The sequence below is a fragment of the Trachemys scripta genome, chromosome 4 (genome assembly GCF_013100865.1).
Source record: "Trachemys scripta elegans isolate TJP31775 chromosome 4, CAS_Tse_1.0, whole genome shotgun sequence".
Taxonomy (NCBI): domain Eukaryota; kingdom Metazoa; phylum Chordata; order Testudines; family Emydidae; genus Trachemys; species Trachemys scripta.
Genome location: NC_048301.1, coordinates 72,890,781 through 72,903,957, shown reverse-complemented (window position 1 = coordinate 72,903,957; position 13,177 = coordinate 72,890,781). Strand labels below are relative to the sequence as shown.

General features: G+C 47.5%; 1 protein-coding gene across 1 annotated transcript in view; it reads right to left on the bottom strand.

The window, feature by feature from the left end:
• Positions 1 to 1,571: 1,571 nt before the first annotated feature.
• PHF21A (PHD finger protein 21A) overlaps positions 1,572 to 13,177 on the bottom strand; it is a gene marked incomplete in the record, with an annotated part of 290,156 nt that continues 278,550 nt past the window's right edge. The window contains 1 exon segment of the mRNA XM_034769562.1: positions 1,572 to 7,390. Coding sequence (XP_034625453.1) covers positions 7,130 to 7,390 — 261 coding nt within the window.

Below are 13,177 nucleotides of genomic sequence, written 5' to 3'. Positions count from 1 at the left end.
CAAAGGAGTAGGAAGTGGCTGAGTTTATGCTGCCTGCATTGTAAATAAGTAAATAAAAGTAATTTAAAAAACCGAACGTGGTAAAAACACTGCTAAAATGACAGGAGACTGGCATCAACATAACAACCTGGACCAGTTAGCAGCCTTTTCTTGCCCTTTGTCCACTTAGACAGTGAGTGCTTCTGGGCAGGGGGTCTTTGTTTCTGAAGCACCGCCACACATTTGGGCATTACAGAACTAGTAAAAATAGTAACAATGGAGCAATTGTTCCCTTACCTGTGCACTGAATTTGTGTGAGAAGTATCCCCAGTCTGGTACCAATGCACTGCTTCTTAATTTAGATCGATGCTCCAAGAGATTCTGGCAGTGGGCCCACCCCCTTGCTGCTGCTTCGCAAGACACTTGCCTTTCGTCTTTTGAAGCGCTTGCCTAAATTAGGGAAATTCCTCTTTTGGAAAAAGAATCAAACCAAGTCACAGGAGAGGTCAAGATAGGAAAAGAGAGTACCTGTCTCTCTGGGTCCTAGGGCCAGCCCCTTTACCTTCAACCCTCTAACTGCAGCACTGCTCCTCTGGGATATTTTCTATGCTTTTCTTTTACCTTCCCCCACCCCCATGTCATTTCTCCTTTCTCTCCCATCTATTCTCCCTTTCCTCTTCCTACCCTAGCTCTTCCCCTCTGTTCCTCCCCTTACTCTCTGCACCACACATGGACTCTCAGGCCTTTACATGCCCCTGCTCTGAGAAAAAGGTTCCCTTTTGTTTCCCCCGTGCCCATTCAGTGTTCCCCTCCAGAACAGGGAGGTGAGGAGAAACACAGATGCTGGTCGAGGCAGGTCAGTAGCTCCTGTACGTGGTGGCAGTATGGCTGAGCATATGTGTCTTTAGGCTTATCATTCGCTGCACTGCCCAGAATCACAGGCTGTGTTTACACTAGCATTTTTTCCTCTAAAAATATCCTACTGTTGCTACCACTGCTCCAACTTCACCCATGAGAGCACTAGCGTAGACCAGCTGCCTGTCATTTAACCCTAGCAGTGTAGGTTCAGGCAACATAGCAGCTGGAAAACCAGAGGGGTCATCAGAACCTTGCCTACAATAGAGCTCCTGCTGTTGCTACCTTTAGTGGAACTTCAATGCTGGGGAAACCTAGGGAAAAAGGCTTGTTGTTTTAGTGATCTATTAATACCATGCACACCAATGCAATGTATAAATAATTATACTTTATTGTGTAAGTTCCAAATATGTGCTCATATATGCTCATCTTGGACACAAAAAATACAGATAGTCCTTGTCCCAGTCTACAAGATGAAATGGGAAAGATGGGATATACCGGGTAGCCCACAGGAGGGAATGCCAGAGAAGGATTTATGAAGTATCATCACATCCCTTCTTGTGGACGTTATCAAAGTAAACCTTTATATGAGGGATCTGAATGAAAAGAGGGTGGAAGCTTGGAGATCTATAGGAGCAGGAGCTCCAGAGCTAATTCCTTGGGCACTTCCTGTTCTACATCTGATGACCAACAGCATGGATCTGAGGCAACATGCCGCAGCTGCTCAGCCAAGAGATTTAGCTTTCTGTTGGAGAGGCCTTAGGAGACGTTGTGTCCTCTAAATAGAGAAGACTGCAGAGCCCACTTCTGGCTGGTGATACAGCTTGTGAATGGCCTTGGGTGCGGCAGTTTGCTGATCAAGTGAGCCCAGGAGTCCTTGATAATGCCAAGCAAGTCAGGTGCAGGGGAAAACATTTATCCTTTCTCTATGGGTTGAAAAAGCCATCTATGCAAATCCTCTTCTGTACAGAAAAATCCAGGAGGAAGCAGTCTTGGGAGTAAGTTTTCTGTGACAACCTGGCAAGCCTGAACTTGCCTTGAATCCTCAGTGTTCAAGAAGCCCTTAAAGCCTGATTACCAGACTATAATTGCTATTGCCAGCAGGACAAGGGGAGGGGAAGAAGGGACTGAGGGAGCTTTATAGTGGATGTGGCTTGGGCATCCCTCTTTTGGTGGGAAGAAAGTAGTACGATTACTGGAGAAGCTCATAAGAGTGGGGGGAGCAGTAGAGCTCATCGTGGCTGGGCTGCTGAGGGAGTATTTAGCATGTTCCCCTCATGGATGTGTGAAGAGGCGGGAGGGAGAGCCAAGAGGCTGGTGGTAAAATTATTTATGGTGCAGGAACACCTTGGAACCGCTGCTATTGAGGCTCTTCTTGCTATGGTGGTGCATGAAGAGGCTCTAACTGTAGCTCAGGCATGCTGGACTTCTTAGTAGACCACATGTAGTGCCAATGATTGAGTCTCATCAAACTAGCCCTGGTCTGGGTCCTGGAAGGTGGCCAAAGGAGAGCTGGGCCCACTGCTCACCTCAGATCCCATATCAGCCAAAATTCTTGTCTGTGCCCTGAGCGGGGATGGGGATAGAGCTGAAGTGCCTGGGGCAGGTGCAACAAAACATCCTACCCTATGCCTGGTCACGTCATCACTACTCTTCTGTGCTTTGAGAAGGCTGGACCAGGGAAGCCTCCAGCAAAAACAGTTTAGGTTTTGACATCTGAATATTCCATTTTTAAAAAATAGGTTTAATTTTCACACTGTATTAAGCTGGTGCTGAGAGAGCAAATCAAACATGGTTCAGCCTTGCTAGGGGGTACACCTGCAGTGCAAATTCATTGACGATGTTTTGCTACATCTGTATTATAAGGACACCTTCATTTATACCACATACCTCAGGCAGCCACAAGAGGAGGATTTCACTCTGGGCTTTGTGAATGCTGGCCAGGCTCGGAGTACAAGGGATGGGCCTCGGACAGTCCCTGGAAGACGCTGATCTGAAGTTGAGGAGGCCAGGATTAATTTTCACATCTCCAGACAGCTTGGATATGGATTTGCTTTCTGAAGCCTTGTCATACTGTCAATAAAATACATCACTGACTTCCTATCAACAACTAATCTAACAGATCTGCCCACAAAATCTCCACAACCATGTAACTCTAGATAGGCAGATGTAAATTATCATCATTACCAATAGAGTCATGTTTGCAACTAAGAGCGAATAAGATTCTTGTGTTGCTCATGTAACAGATCCTGTTAACCAGGATTCCCTAGGTGCAAAGCATTTTATCCTACCACTGATAATTACCTGTCAGTGATGCACTCACAGAACCATTAAGTCTCCTACATTGTCCACCAATAAACCATACCGGTACTACTTTGTGATTATCTGTTTTGTACAGCACTGAGCACACTGCTGGCTCTAAACAAATAACAACTCATCATCATACTAAGTATTCTGTCAAGGCTACGTGATATCCCACAAATGCACCTTCCAGACATTTTAAGAACAGATTGCAAGGATAAGGGAAAAGCTGTTTCTAAAATTCACTTGTTCTTTTTCTGAGCAGGGAGAGAGGCAGCATGACTTAGTGAACTGAGCATTGGGCTGGGAGCCAGAGATGCATCTGATACCGACTCCTTTTGTGGCCTCACTTTAGCTCCCTGCCTCAGTTTCCCCATCTTTAAAATGGGAATAAGAAGTCACCTACTCCTGGCAGTGATATAAGGATTAGCTAAATGTCCATATGCTGCTTAGGAAATACAAAATACTAAGTATTATTATATGTAGCTTTCCATATGGCCTCAGTTCAGAGAAATTTAGAATTGGAGAGGTTTCAGCACCATCAGACCATACCAAATATGATAGGAAAGAAAAGGCAGCAGATAGTAATGCAAGCTAAAAGCTAACTACCAAACAGTTGTAATTTCTGCATTGTTTGGGACTCCTTTGAGCAGCTGAATATATATATATATATATATATATATATTATTTTCTATTTAGTAAATGTCAATTCCCTCACTGCCCAATGTTTCCAGCTGGACAGCAGTGGCTCCTGTTTACTTAATGTCTGTGCAGCAGCAGCATTGCTAATGTCAGCACAGCTCTTGGAATGGTACTTGCCTATTAACTGATGTTGCTGCAGAGCCAATAGGGGAAGCATACCAAAAAGGATCAGAGAGAAGGAAACAATCTACCAGAGACAAAAACTCTAACCTAAGACCATTTCTCTGCCAGGTCATAGTGGAACTGACGGTAGGCTTTTGTAGTCTGGAAAATTTTTTCTAACAAAAACTTTAACATGGGTAGAAATTAGACTTAAGTAAATTGACGCATCTCTTCAGAGCCTAGAGACAAGCAGACACCCTCAGAAAGGGACAGTGGGTGTGTTCACAGGGATGGAATGAAAAGGGCAAGGTATTAACAGCTCCTGGGTGCTGCACTGCCTTTCAAAACAAGTAAGACCAACACTGAATTCCAACCTCAGCCCCTTCCAGTAACAGGTGGAGGAGAAATCAAACCAGTTTTCAGCCTTCAAATGCATTGTGACCCCCAATGGCACATTGCTCCAAACAGGACTGTGAAGATAACACTGGGGGAATCACAGGAACATGGGAATTGCCATGCCAGGTCGGACGGGGGGTCCATCTAATCCAGTAGCCTGTCTCTGACATAGTATCTTCAGAGAGAGGTGCAAGAAAACTCTCTGTAGTGGCTGGCTTATGCCCTAAAGCAAGAGGGCTTATATCCCTAGTTTATTTTCTCTCATTATCCTTATAAATATTGGATCCTTTAAAAATTCTACTAAGCAATTGGCTCCAATGATACCTTGTGGCAATGAGTTACACAGGTTAATTGTGGGTTGTTACAAACAAACTATTTCCTTTGATCAGTTTTAAATTTGTTTCAAGGGCTGCGTTCCTGCTTTGCCACTCCTGCTAACTGTCTTTGCTGCTTAGCTGGCTTCAGAACAGAACAAAGACATTTGAAGATAAAGTCTAGTTTATCATAGGGTAAGCTGAGAAGAGCACACAAGAATTCCTCCTCCAAATCTACTGACAAATGTAAGAACTGAGGATCAACTCCTGGGCTCAGAGCTGAAAAAAGTGTGTGTTCACGTCACTGGAGAAGGGGAAGTGTCCTTGAGGAACAAAGTGCTAGTGAAAACAGACACTAAAGGAGAGTGAAGGAAACAGCGCCAAGAATCTTCAAGAAGCATATGCAGCTGTGGCTGCAGTGAGATTCTCAGGCTATGTCAAGGTCAGGGTATTCACTCTGCTTTGCCCAGAACATAGTAGGCAAAATGCAAAGCTTTGCCACCACCAGAGCAGGTCTACCTGGTTATTGAAACACATGCACCACTCACCACCACACAAGGAGCTCTGCCTGAGTCCCTCTGCATAGTGTGCCAAACATTGCTCCCACTGAAGCCAGAGGGAGTTTGGCCCAATGTATTCATATGCATTAGCAGAACTGATAGCCACTGCATGTCCAGCACTCTTAACTGACACAAACAATCCCTGTAACAATGGAACTCACAAGATATGCTCTGCTACCCCCAGTCACACTAGAATATGAAAGAGATGGAATTCTGAAATAAGGTGATATGACAAAAGGAGATTTCAGGTGTAACAAATCCACTGTCTTTCATCCCAATTAATTCTACACCTGTGCTCTAATCAGTCCATATTTAAATATTACAAAAGCATAAAGGCTTTAACAATCAAGCTGCCAGTGCTCTTTTCTGGGCTACTAACACACAAAAGAATGGGGACATGTGATAAAAGGAGAGACAACACAGAGAGTTCCTCCTGATGGAGAGTGAGTTGCAGCACTTAGAATTCAGCCAGTGGCATGTATGATATAACCTACGGAAACCTGCCCCAGGGGATTTTAAAACACAAACACAGCAGAATGTCATCATAATAGGCAAAGTCTGTGTCAAAAAATTCTAAGCACACAGCATTTTCTCCAGTTCTGACACCTTTTTAATAGAAATCACTTGTTTAGGAAACAAATAGCACTTTTATAATTTTTACAATGTTTCTTACCTTGATCTTATTTTAAGTAACACTAGGAAGACCTCAATATCTTTTATTTTCCTTTTTAATTTAAAAAAAGTTGTTTTTTCCCCAGATACAAAGATTTTGCCCTTGCATAAAAAAACAGTGCCCAAAACGATGACACAAGGACTCACAAAGACTCACTGTATCTCACTGACACTATTACTTCTAATCTATACCATGCAAGGTCCCATCTACCTCTTTAATTAGACTGTCAGCCTGAATAACAGCTTTTCTATTCCTTATTTATTTTTCGTTACCAAAAGAAAGAGAGGAAATGAAAGAAAAGGACATTTCTCTGTTCAGTTCACACATCTGGGTCATGTGCTGCTTTGTTCAGGATATTTTTGTTGTTTTATAAATATAGAAAAGGGTTGGAACCTCGTTTTCAAGTAAAGTCATTGATGCACATTTTCCCTTGAGACACCCCTTTCAATGCTTCAACTCAACCATTTTGGTCCCCTCTTCTCCCTCTCCCAACAAAGGCTTCCTGGATCAACTTGATGATCCAAACCAGTCCAATTCTCCAATGCATTTCATTTGTCTAGTGTTAAGAAACAGGGTTAACCCAAAGCTGCCAGGACAGAAAATCCCCAGCCTGCACATGTGCTCGTTACTCAGTGAAAAATCCATCCCCATTTTGTTTTGTACATCTCCTGTCTAAACAATAGTAAATACTGCTTATTTGATAGACTTGTCCCCTCTGGGCACTGGGATTTGTTAATTTATACTTCTGTTTTTTTGGTTTAATAGTACTGAGAGTTTAGAAACAGGAAAAGCCCACAGGCTCTTTGGACTTATTTTTTCCCTAGCTAAACAAACTGTTCTGCAAATAAGGATTTGAAACCTGCTCTCCTCCCTCATCCCTGCTCCTCACCCCAAACAAAAATAAAACAAACCTATAGTGGCTGTGGAGGCTGCTGCAGGCACACACTGGTGTAAAATATAGAGAGAGTAAATATATTATTTCACTTGGCATGGTGCTGGCAAAGAACCCCCAGCTGGCACTATTCATGTAACATGATCCAAACTTTGCATGTACACACAGAATAAGAAGGATCAATTGGCAAACTCCGGTGCCGCCTGGCACAAGCATCTTCACGCTCTCTCTGGAACCAAAGAACTAAAGAATTCTGCACTTTCCAGAAGAAATCCGGTTTTGCTTTTCTAGAGTTTCATTATTTTGCTGCTCCTCCTCGCCGCCACCTCCCTCGGCTCCTTCTTACTTCACTGTGTTATTTAGTCTCATCGCCTTTGTTACAGTTCACCATGCAGCCCTGGGAAGGGGCTGGGGCTGGGGCTGGGGTGGAGGCGGCAGCATTAGCATTGTTAGTTGAGTCCATGCCATTGGAGATGGCTACTGAATTGACCTCAGAGTTTATGGATTTTGAAAGGTCAATGCCTTGGATGAGGCGAACCAGCTGTTTTACCTTCTCCAAGGAGCTGTGCATCTCCTTCTGTTTTGCCAGGATGGTATTCTTCATTTCCATACATTTCTGCAGCAAATTAGAACAACAAAAAGCTCAACCATTACACCCATAAGGAAAATTAGCAGAATGGAAGAGGGTAAGGAAAGGAATTTGGATGTTCATCAACCCAGGTATAGGCATCTAGCAAGGAGGAGAGTTCCAGAAATGGCTGCACCTGGAAGTTCACTGTCCCAGCTTGGAGGAAGACAAACCTCAAAGCTGCACACACAAATTAATTAATATTTACAGACAGATAAGTTAAATTGCCAGACCTACCACCTGCTCTGCCCCCATTTATGTCATTTCCCTTACAGATTAGGAAATCACCAGAGATGCCTCCATCCTATTGTGTTTCTTCTGGAGGAAAATATGGGATTAATGTCCAGCTGAAATTAGCAAGTTTTGATTATTTTCTATTAGTATTGCATTTCTGAAATTCCTCCAACTCAGATCTGCAAATGCAGGCATCCTGTAAGAAGAGCCGACCTTGTTGAGAGCACATATGTCCTGCTAATGGGATAGAGCCTTGATTTCACATACAGTTTTGCCTATTTTAGCAGAAACATCATTCCCTCCCCATAAATAAAAAGGGGGACTTGAAGAGAGAGATGCAGTGCCCTCTTCATTTAAAAATCTTATTTTCTTGCCATTTTTTTCTTGCATGTTACCAAAAAAAAAAAAAAAAAAAAAAAAAAAAAAATCAAGAAGCTCTAACAACAGGCAAGGCAAATTAACTTAACCACTTGATGTCAGGAGTCCATGGTTGAAACTCACTAAAAGAAAAAGGAGAAGGTAGCCAATACCTTCTCTACGGATGTGGTTCAATTTAACGATGTATAAACCACATAGGCCCCAACAGATGTCCTGCAGAAAGATGGTATCTTTTTTAAAAAAGTTTTGAAGCCTTTTGTCTACATTGATCTTCAAACCCTCCTGGTCTGAGTCCAACTTTTAACATGTATCTGACAGCAGCAGAAAAACCACCACCACAACTGGAACTAATTGGCCCCATGTTGGCAGTTTGAGTTAGATAAATAATGCGTGGTCCATGGAGAGTAGACTGCCCTCTTCACCTATAAATAGTTCTTCTAGGTCAGGGCTGAAGCACATTGGTAAGTGGGTGCTGCCCATGCACTGTTGCTTGCCAGGTCAGGTCAGCCTAGCCTTCTGGTGGTAAAGAGAACGTTCTAGTCCTCAAAGCTGTTAATCCAGCACCTTTCACCACTATGATATTTACTTTCTTAAAAGGATATAGGTAGCCTTTCCATATATATTATTTATCTGAGTTATTCTACTATGTTCAGCATTAGATATCTTTGGACATCAGACACCTTATAAATATTTTTTTAAATAGAAAAAAAAATATCCCAAAGTATGTGAGGGTGAGTACAGTGAAATACACTAGAAAAGACAGTTACCTTTCTGTAACTGGTGTTCTTTGAGATGTGTTGCTCATGTCTATTCCACAATAGGTGTGTGTGCTTGCCACATGCACTGGTGCTGGAAGTTTTTCCCCTAGCAGTACCCGTAAGGGAGCGCTCCAGTGACCCCTGGTGTGGTGCCTCCATGGCGCGGTATAAGGGGCACTGTGCACTCCCCCCACCCTCAGTTCCTTCTTGCCAGACAACTCTGACAGAGGGGAAGGAGAGCGGGATGTGGAATAGACATGAGCAACACATCTCGAAGAACACCAGTTACGAAAAAGGTAACTGTCTTTTCTTCTTCGAGTGATTGCTCATGGGCATTCTACAATAGGTGATTCCAAGCTATATCTGTTGGAGGTGGGAAGGAGTTCACAATTTCTCAGGCCGGAGCACAGCCCTGCTGAACCCAGTGTCATCCCGGGTCTGGGAGACGATCGCATAGTGTGAGGTGAACGTGTGAACTGAAGACCATGTAGCAGCCCTACAAATGTCCTGAATGGGGACATGGGCCAAGGTGGCAGCCGATGAGGCCTGTGCCTGAGTCGAGCGTGCCTTCACAATTGGCGGTGGAGGGATTTCTGCCAGGTCATAACAGGTACAGATGCACGAGGTGGTCCAGTTGGAGAGCCGCTGAGTGGAGATTTCAGAGTAGCAGCCGTGTTAGTCTGTATCCGCAAAAAGAACAGGAGTACTTGTGGCACCTTAGAGACTAACAAATTTATTAGAGCGTAAGCTTTCGTGGACTACAGCCCACTTCTTCGGCTGTAGTCCACGAAAGCTTATGCTCTAATAAATTTGTTAGTCTCTAAGGTGCCACAAGTACTCCTGTTCTTTTTGAGTGGAGATTGGCCGACCTATCATGTGCTCGGCTGAGGCGATGAACAGTTGCGAGGACTTTCTGAGTGGCTTAGTCCATTCCAGGTAGAAAGCCAGAGCTCGTCTCACATCCAGCATGTGGAGGCAGTGCTCCTCACTGATGCATGGGGCTTGGGGCAGAGGACCAGCAGAAAAATGTCCTGACCCATGTGATAGGCAGAGACCACCTTCGGGAGGAACAAAGGGTGCGGGTGGAGCTGGACCTTATCTTTATGAAACACCGTGTATGGGGGTTCGGAGGTGAGGGCCCTGAGCTCTGAGACCTGCCTAGCCGACGTGATCGCAACCAGGAAGGCCACCTTCCACGAGAGGTGTGACCAGGAGCATGTGGCTAGCGGCTCAAACGGGGGCCCCGTGAGATGGGCCAACACCAGGTTTAGGTCCCACTGTGGGACAGGGAGACTTAACATATGGAAAGAGACGATCTAACCCCTTAAGGAATCAGCCAGTCATAGCATGGGAGAATACCGTGTGGCCCTGCACGGGCGGATGGAAGGCCAATATGGCTGCCAGGTGCACCTTGACTGACGAGGGTGCCAGGCCCTGGGCTCTAAGGTGAAGGAGATAGTCCAGAATAAGCTGGATCGGGTGGCCACCAGGGAAAGACCCTGCTAGTCCACCCATCTGGAAAACCGAGACCACTTTGCCAAGTAGGCTCGCTCGGCGCGTGGAGGGCAGCCTGCTTTCTAGAAGGACGCGCCGAACCCCTTCCAAGCACATCCTTTCCTCCCGACCTAACCATTGAGCAGCCACGCCGTGAGGTGGATTGCCACTAGGTTAGGGTGGAGGGTGGGAGAGCAGGTCCGGGCGGGATGGCAATGGCCACTGCGGGGTGACCGCCAGGCCCGTGAGGGCCCTGTACCAATGCTGCCTGGGCCATGCCGGGACAATCAGAAGGACCCCAGCCTTGTCCGTCTTTATCTTTTCCAGGACCTTGCCGATCAGCAGGAACGGGAGAAAGGCAGAGAAACTGGCCTGACCAGGACAGGAGGAAGGCATCAGAGATAGCGCCCTCCCACCCCCCCAGAGCAGAACTGGGGGCAGCGACAGTTCTGCCAAGTCGCGAACAGGTCCACCTGGGGAGTTCCCCACACTTGGAAAAGTCTGTACACCACCTCTGGGTGGAGAGACCACTCGTGCTGAGAGGAGAAGTCCCTGCTTAAGCGATCTGCCCACGCATTCCAGGCGCTCGGCAGATGGAAGGCCTGTAGGCAGATGTCGTGGGCTATACAAAAATCCCACAGCACGAGGGCTTCGCAGCAAAGGATCGGGCCCCGCCTTGCTTGCTGATGTAGAACATTGAGGCCGTGTTGTCCATGAGGACCCTGACCACCCGGCCCTCCAGGTGCGAGCGGAAGGCCATGCACGCCAGCCGTACCGCCCAGGGCTCCTTGACATTTATGTGGAGGGTCAGATCCTGAGCTGACCATAGACCTTGGGTCTGAACGTTCCCCACATGGGCCCCCCATTCCAGGCCCGACGTATCGGACACCAGCTCCAGTGACGGGGGGCCTGCCCCTGAACTGGACCTCTTGGAGCATGTTTCTCGGAGAGGACCACCCTGTAGGGAGGTGATCATTGGCTTGGGTACCGTGAGGACTTTGGCCATCCTGTCCCTGGCCTGGGAGAACTCAGAGGCCAACCAGAGCTGGAGGGGCCTCATCCTGAGTCTGGCGTGAAGGACCACATATGTGCACGCCGACATGTGACCCAAGAGCTGGAGGCACGCTCTGGCTGTTGTCACCGGAAACCTTGTGACCGTGTCTATGAGCCCCTTCAGGGTCTTGAACCTGTCTGGTGGGAGGGAGACTCTGGCCAACGAGGTGTCCAGGACTGCCCCGATAAACTCTATGCGTTGAACTGGAACTAACGTGGACTTGGTGTTGTTTACCAACAGGCCCAAAGTGGTGCATGTGGACAGAAGAAGCGCCACATGATCTCGCACCTGTGACCGGGAGGTGCCCTTGACCAACCAGTCGTCCACATAGGGGAAGATCTGGACCCCTCAGCGCCTGAGGTAGGCCGCAACCACCGACATACATTTTGTGAATACCCTGGGGGCAGTGGACAGGCCAAACGGGAGGACCATAAATTGGTAGTGTTCCTGCCCCACTGTGAAACGGAGGAAGCATCTGTGCCCGTCAAAGATATGAATGTGGAAGTACGCGTCCTGCAGATTGCGGGTGGCGTACCAGTCCCCGGGATCCAGGGAGGGGATGATGGAGGCCAGGGAGACCATGTAGAACTTGAGCTTCACCATGTATTGGTTCAGGCCTCGCAGGTCCAAGATGGGCCTGAGTTCCCCTTTGGCCTTCGGGATAAGGAAATAGCAGGAGTAGTACCCCTGGCCTTTGAACTCCCCGGGTACCACTTCCATCACTCCTAGGCCCAGGAGCCGCCCCACCTCCTGCTTGAGCAGAGCCTTGTGTGAGGAGTCCCCCAGGAGGGACGGGAGTGGTTGGGAGGGAAGGAAGTAAACTGGAGGGTGTAGCCCCGGGAGATGGTGTTGAGGACCTACTGGTCCAAAGTCAGCCGCGACCACTCTGGGAGGAAAGCACACAACCGATTGGAGACGGGAAGCTTTATTGAAGGTGGATCCCTGTTGAGAACTGGCAGGGCGCCCCTGGGCATCCCGTCAAAACCGCCTTTTCCCCATTTGCTTGCCCTTGGAGGACCCAGGCTGGGGGGCAGGCCGAGACTGCCTCTGTGGGTAAAAAGTAGTCCCGCGACTTCTTATAAGCGGTCTCGTATTTTGGGTGGTTGGCCTGAGCGGGACTCTGCTGCAGCTTGAACTTAGGTTTAGCTGGAGCCGGAACATAGAGACCCAGAGTCTGGAGAGTCGTGCGGGAGTCTTTCAGACCATGCAGCTTTGTGTCTGTTTGTTCCACAAACGGAGCTTTGCTGTCAAACGGGAGGTTCTGCAGGGAGGTCTGTGCCTCGCTGGACAACCCAGAGAGCAGGAGCCATGACGCCCTTCTCATGGACACCGCGGAGGCCATGGACCACGCGGCCATGTCCGCTGCATCCAAAGCTGCCTGCAGGGTTGCCCTGGCAGCCGCTGTACCCTCCTCCACCAGCGCTTTGATCTCCTTCCTGTTGCACTCCTGGAGGGAGTCCTCGAACTTGGGCAGGGAGCCCCACAGATTGAACTCACACTGGCCCAGGAGAGCCCGGAGGTTTGCCATCCGTAACTGGAAGCTCGAGGACGAATACATTTTTCTTCCAAAAGAGTTCAGCCTCCTCGAATCTTTATTTTTCAGGGTAGGGGCTGGTCGGCCCAGCTGTTCTTCTGGTTGACCAACTCGACCACCAGGGAGTTAGGAGCAGGATGGGTGTATAAGTATTCATGCCCCTTGGCGGGTACAAAATACTTGCATTCTGCTCTCTTAGAGATGGGGGCCAATGAGGCCAGGGTTTGCCACAGGGCATTTGAAATTTTCGCCACCCCTTCATGGAGAGGCAGGGCCACCCTGCCAGGTGCCAAGGAGGACAGCACGTTAAACGGGGAGTCCGA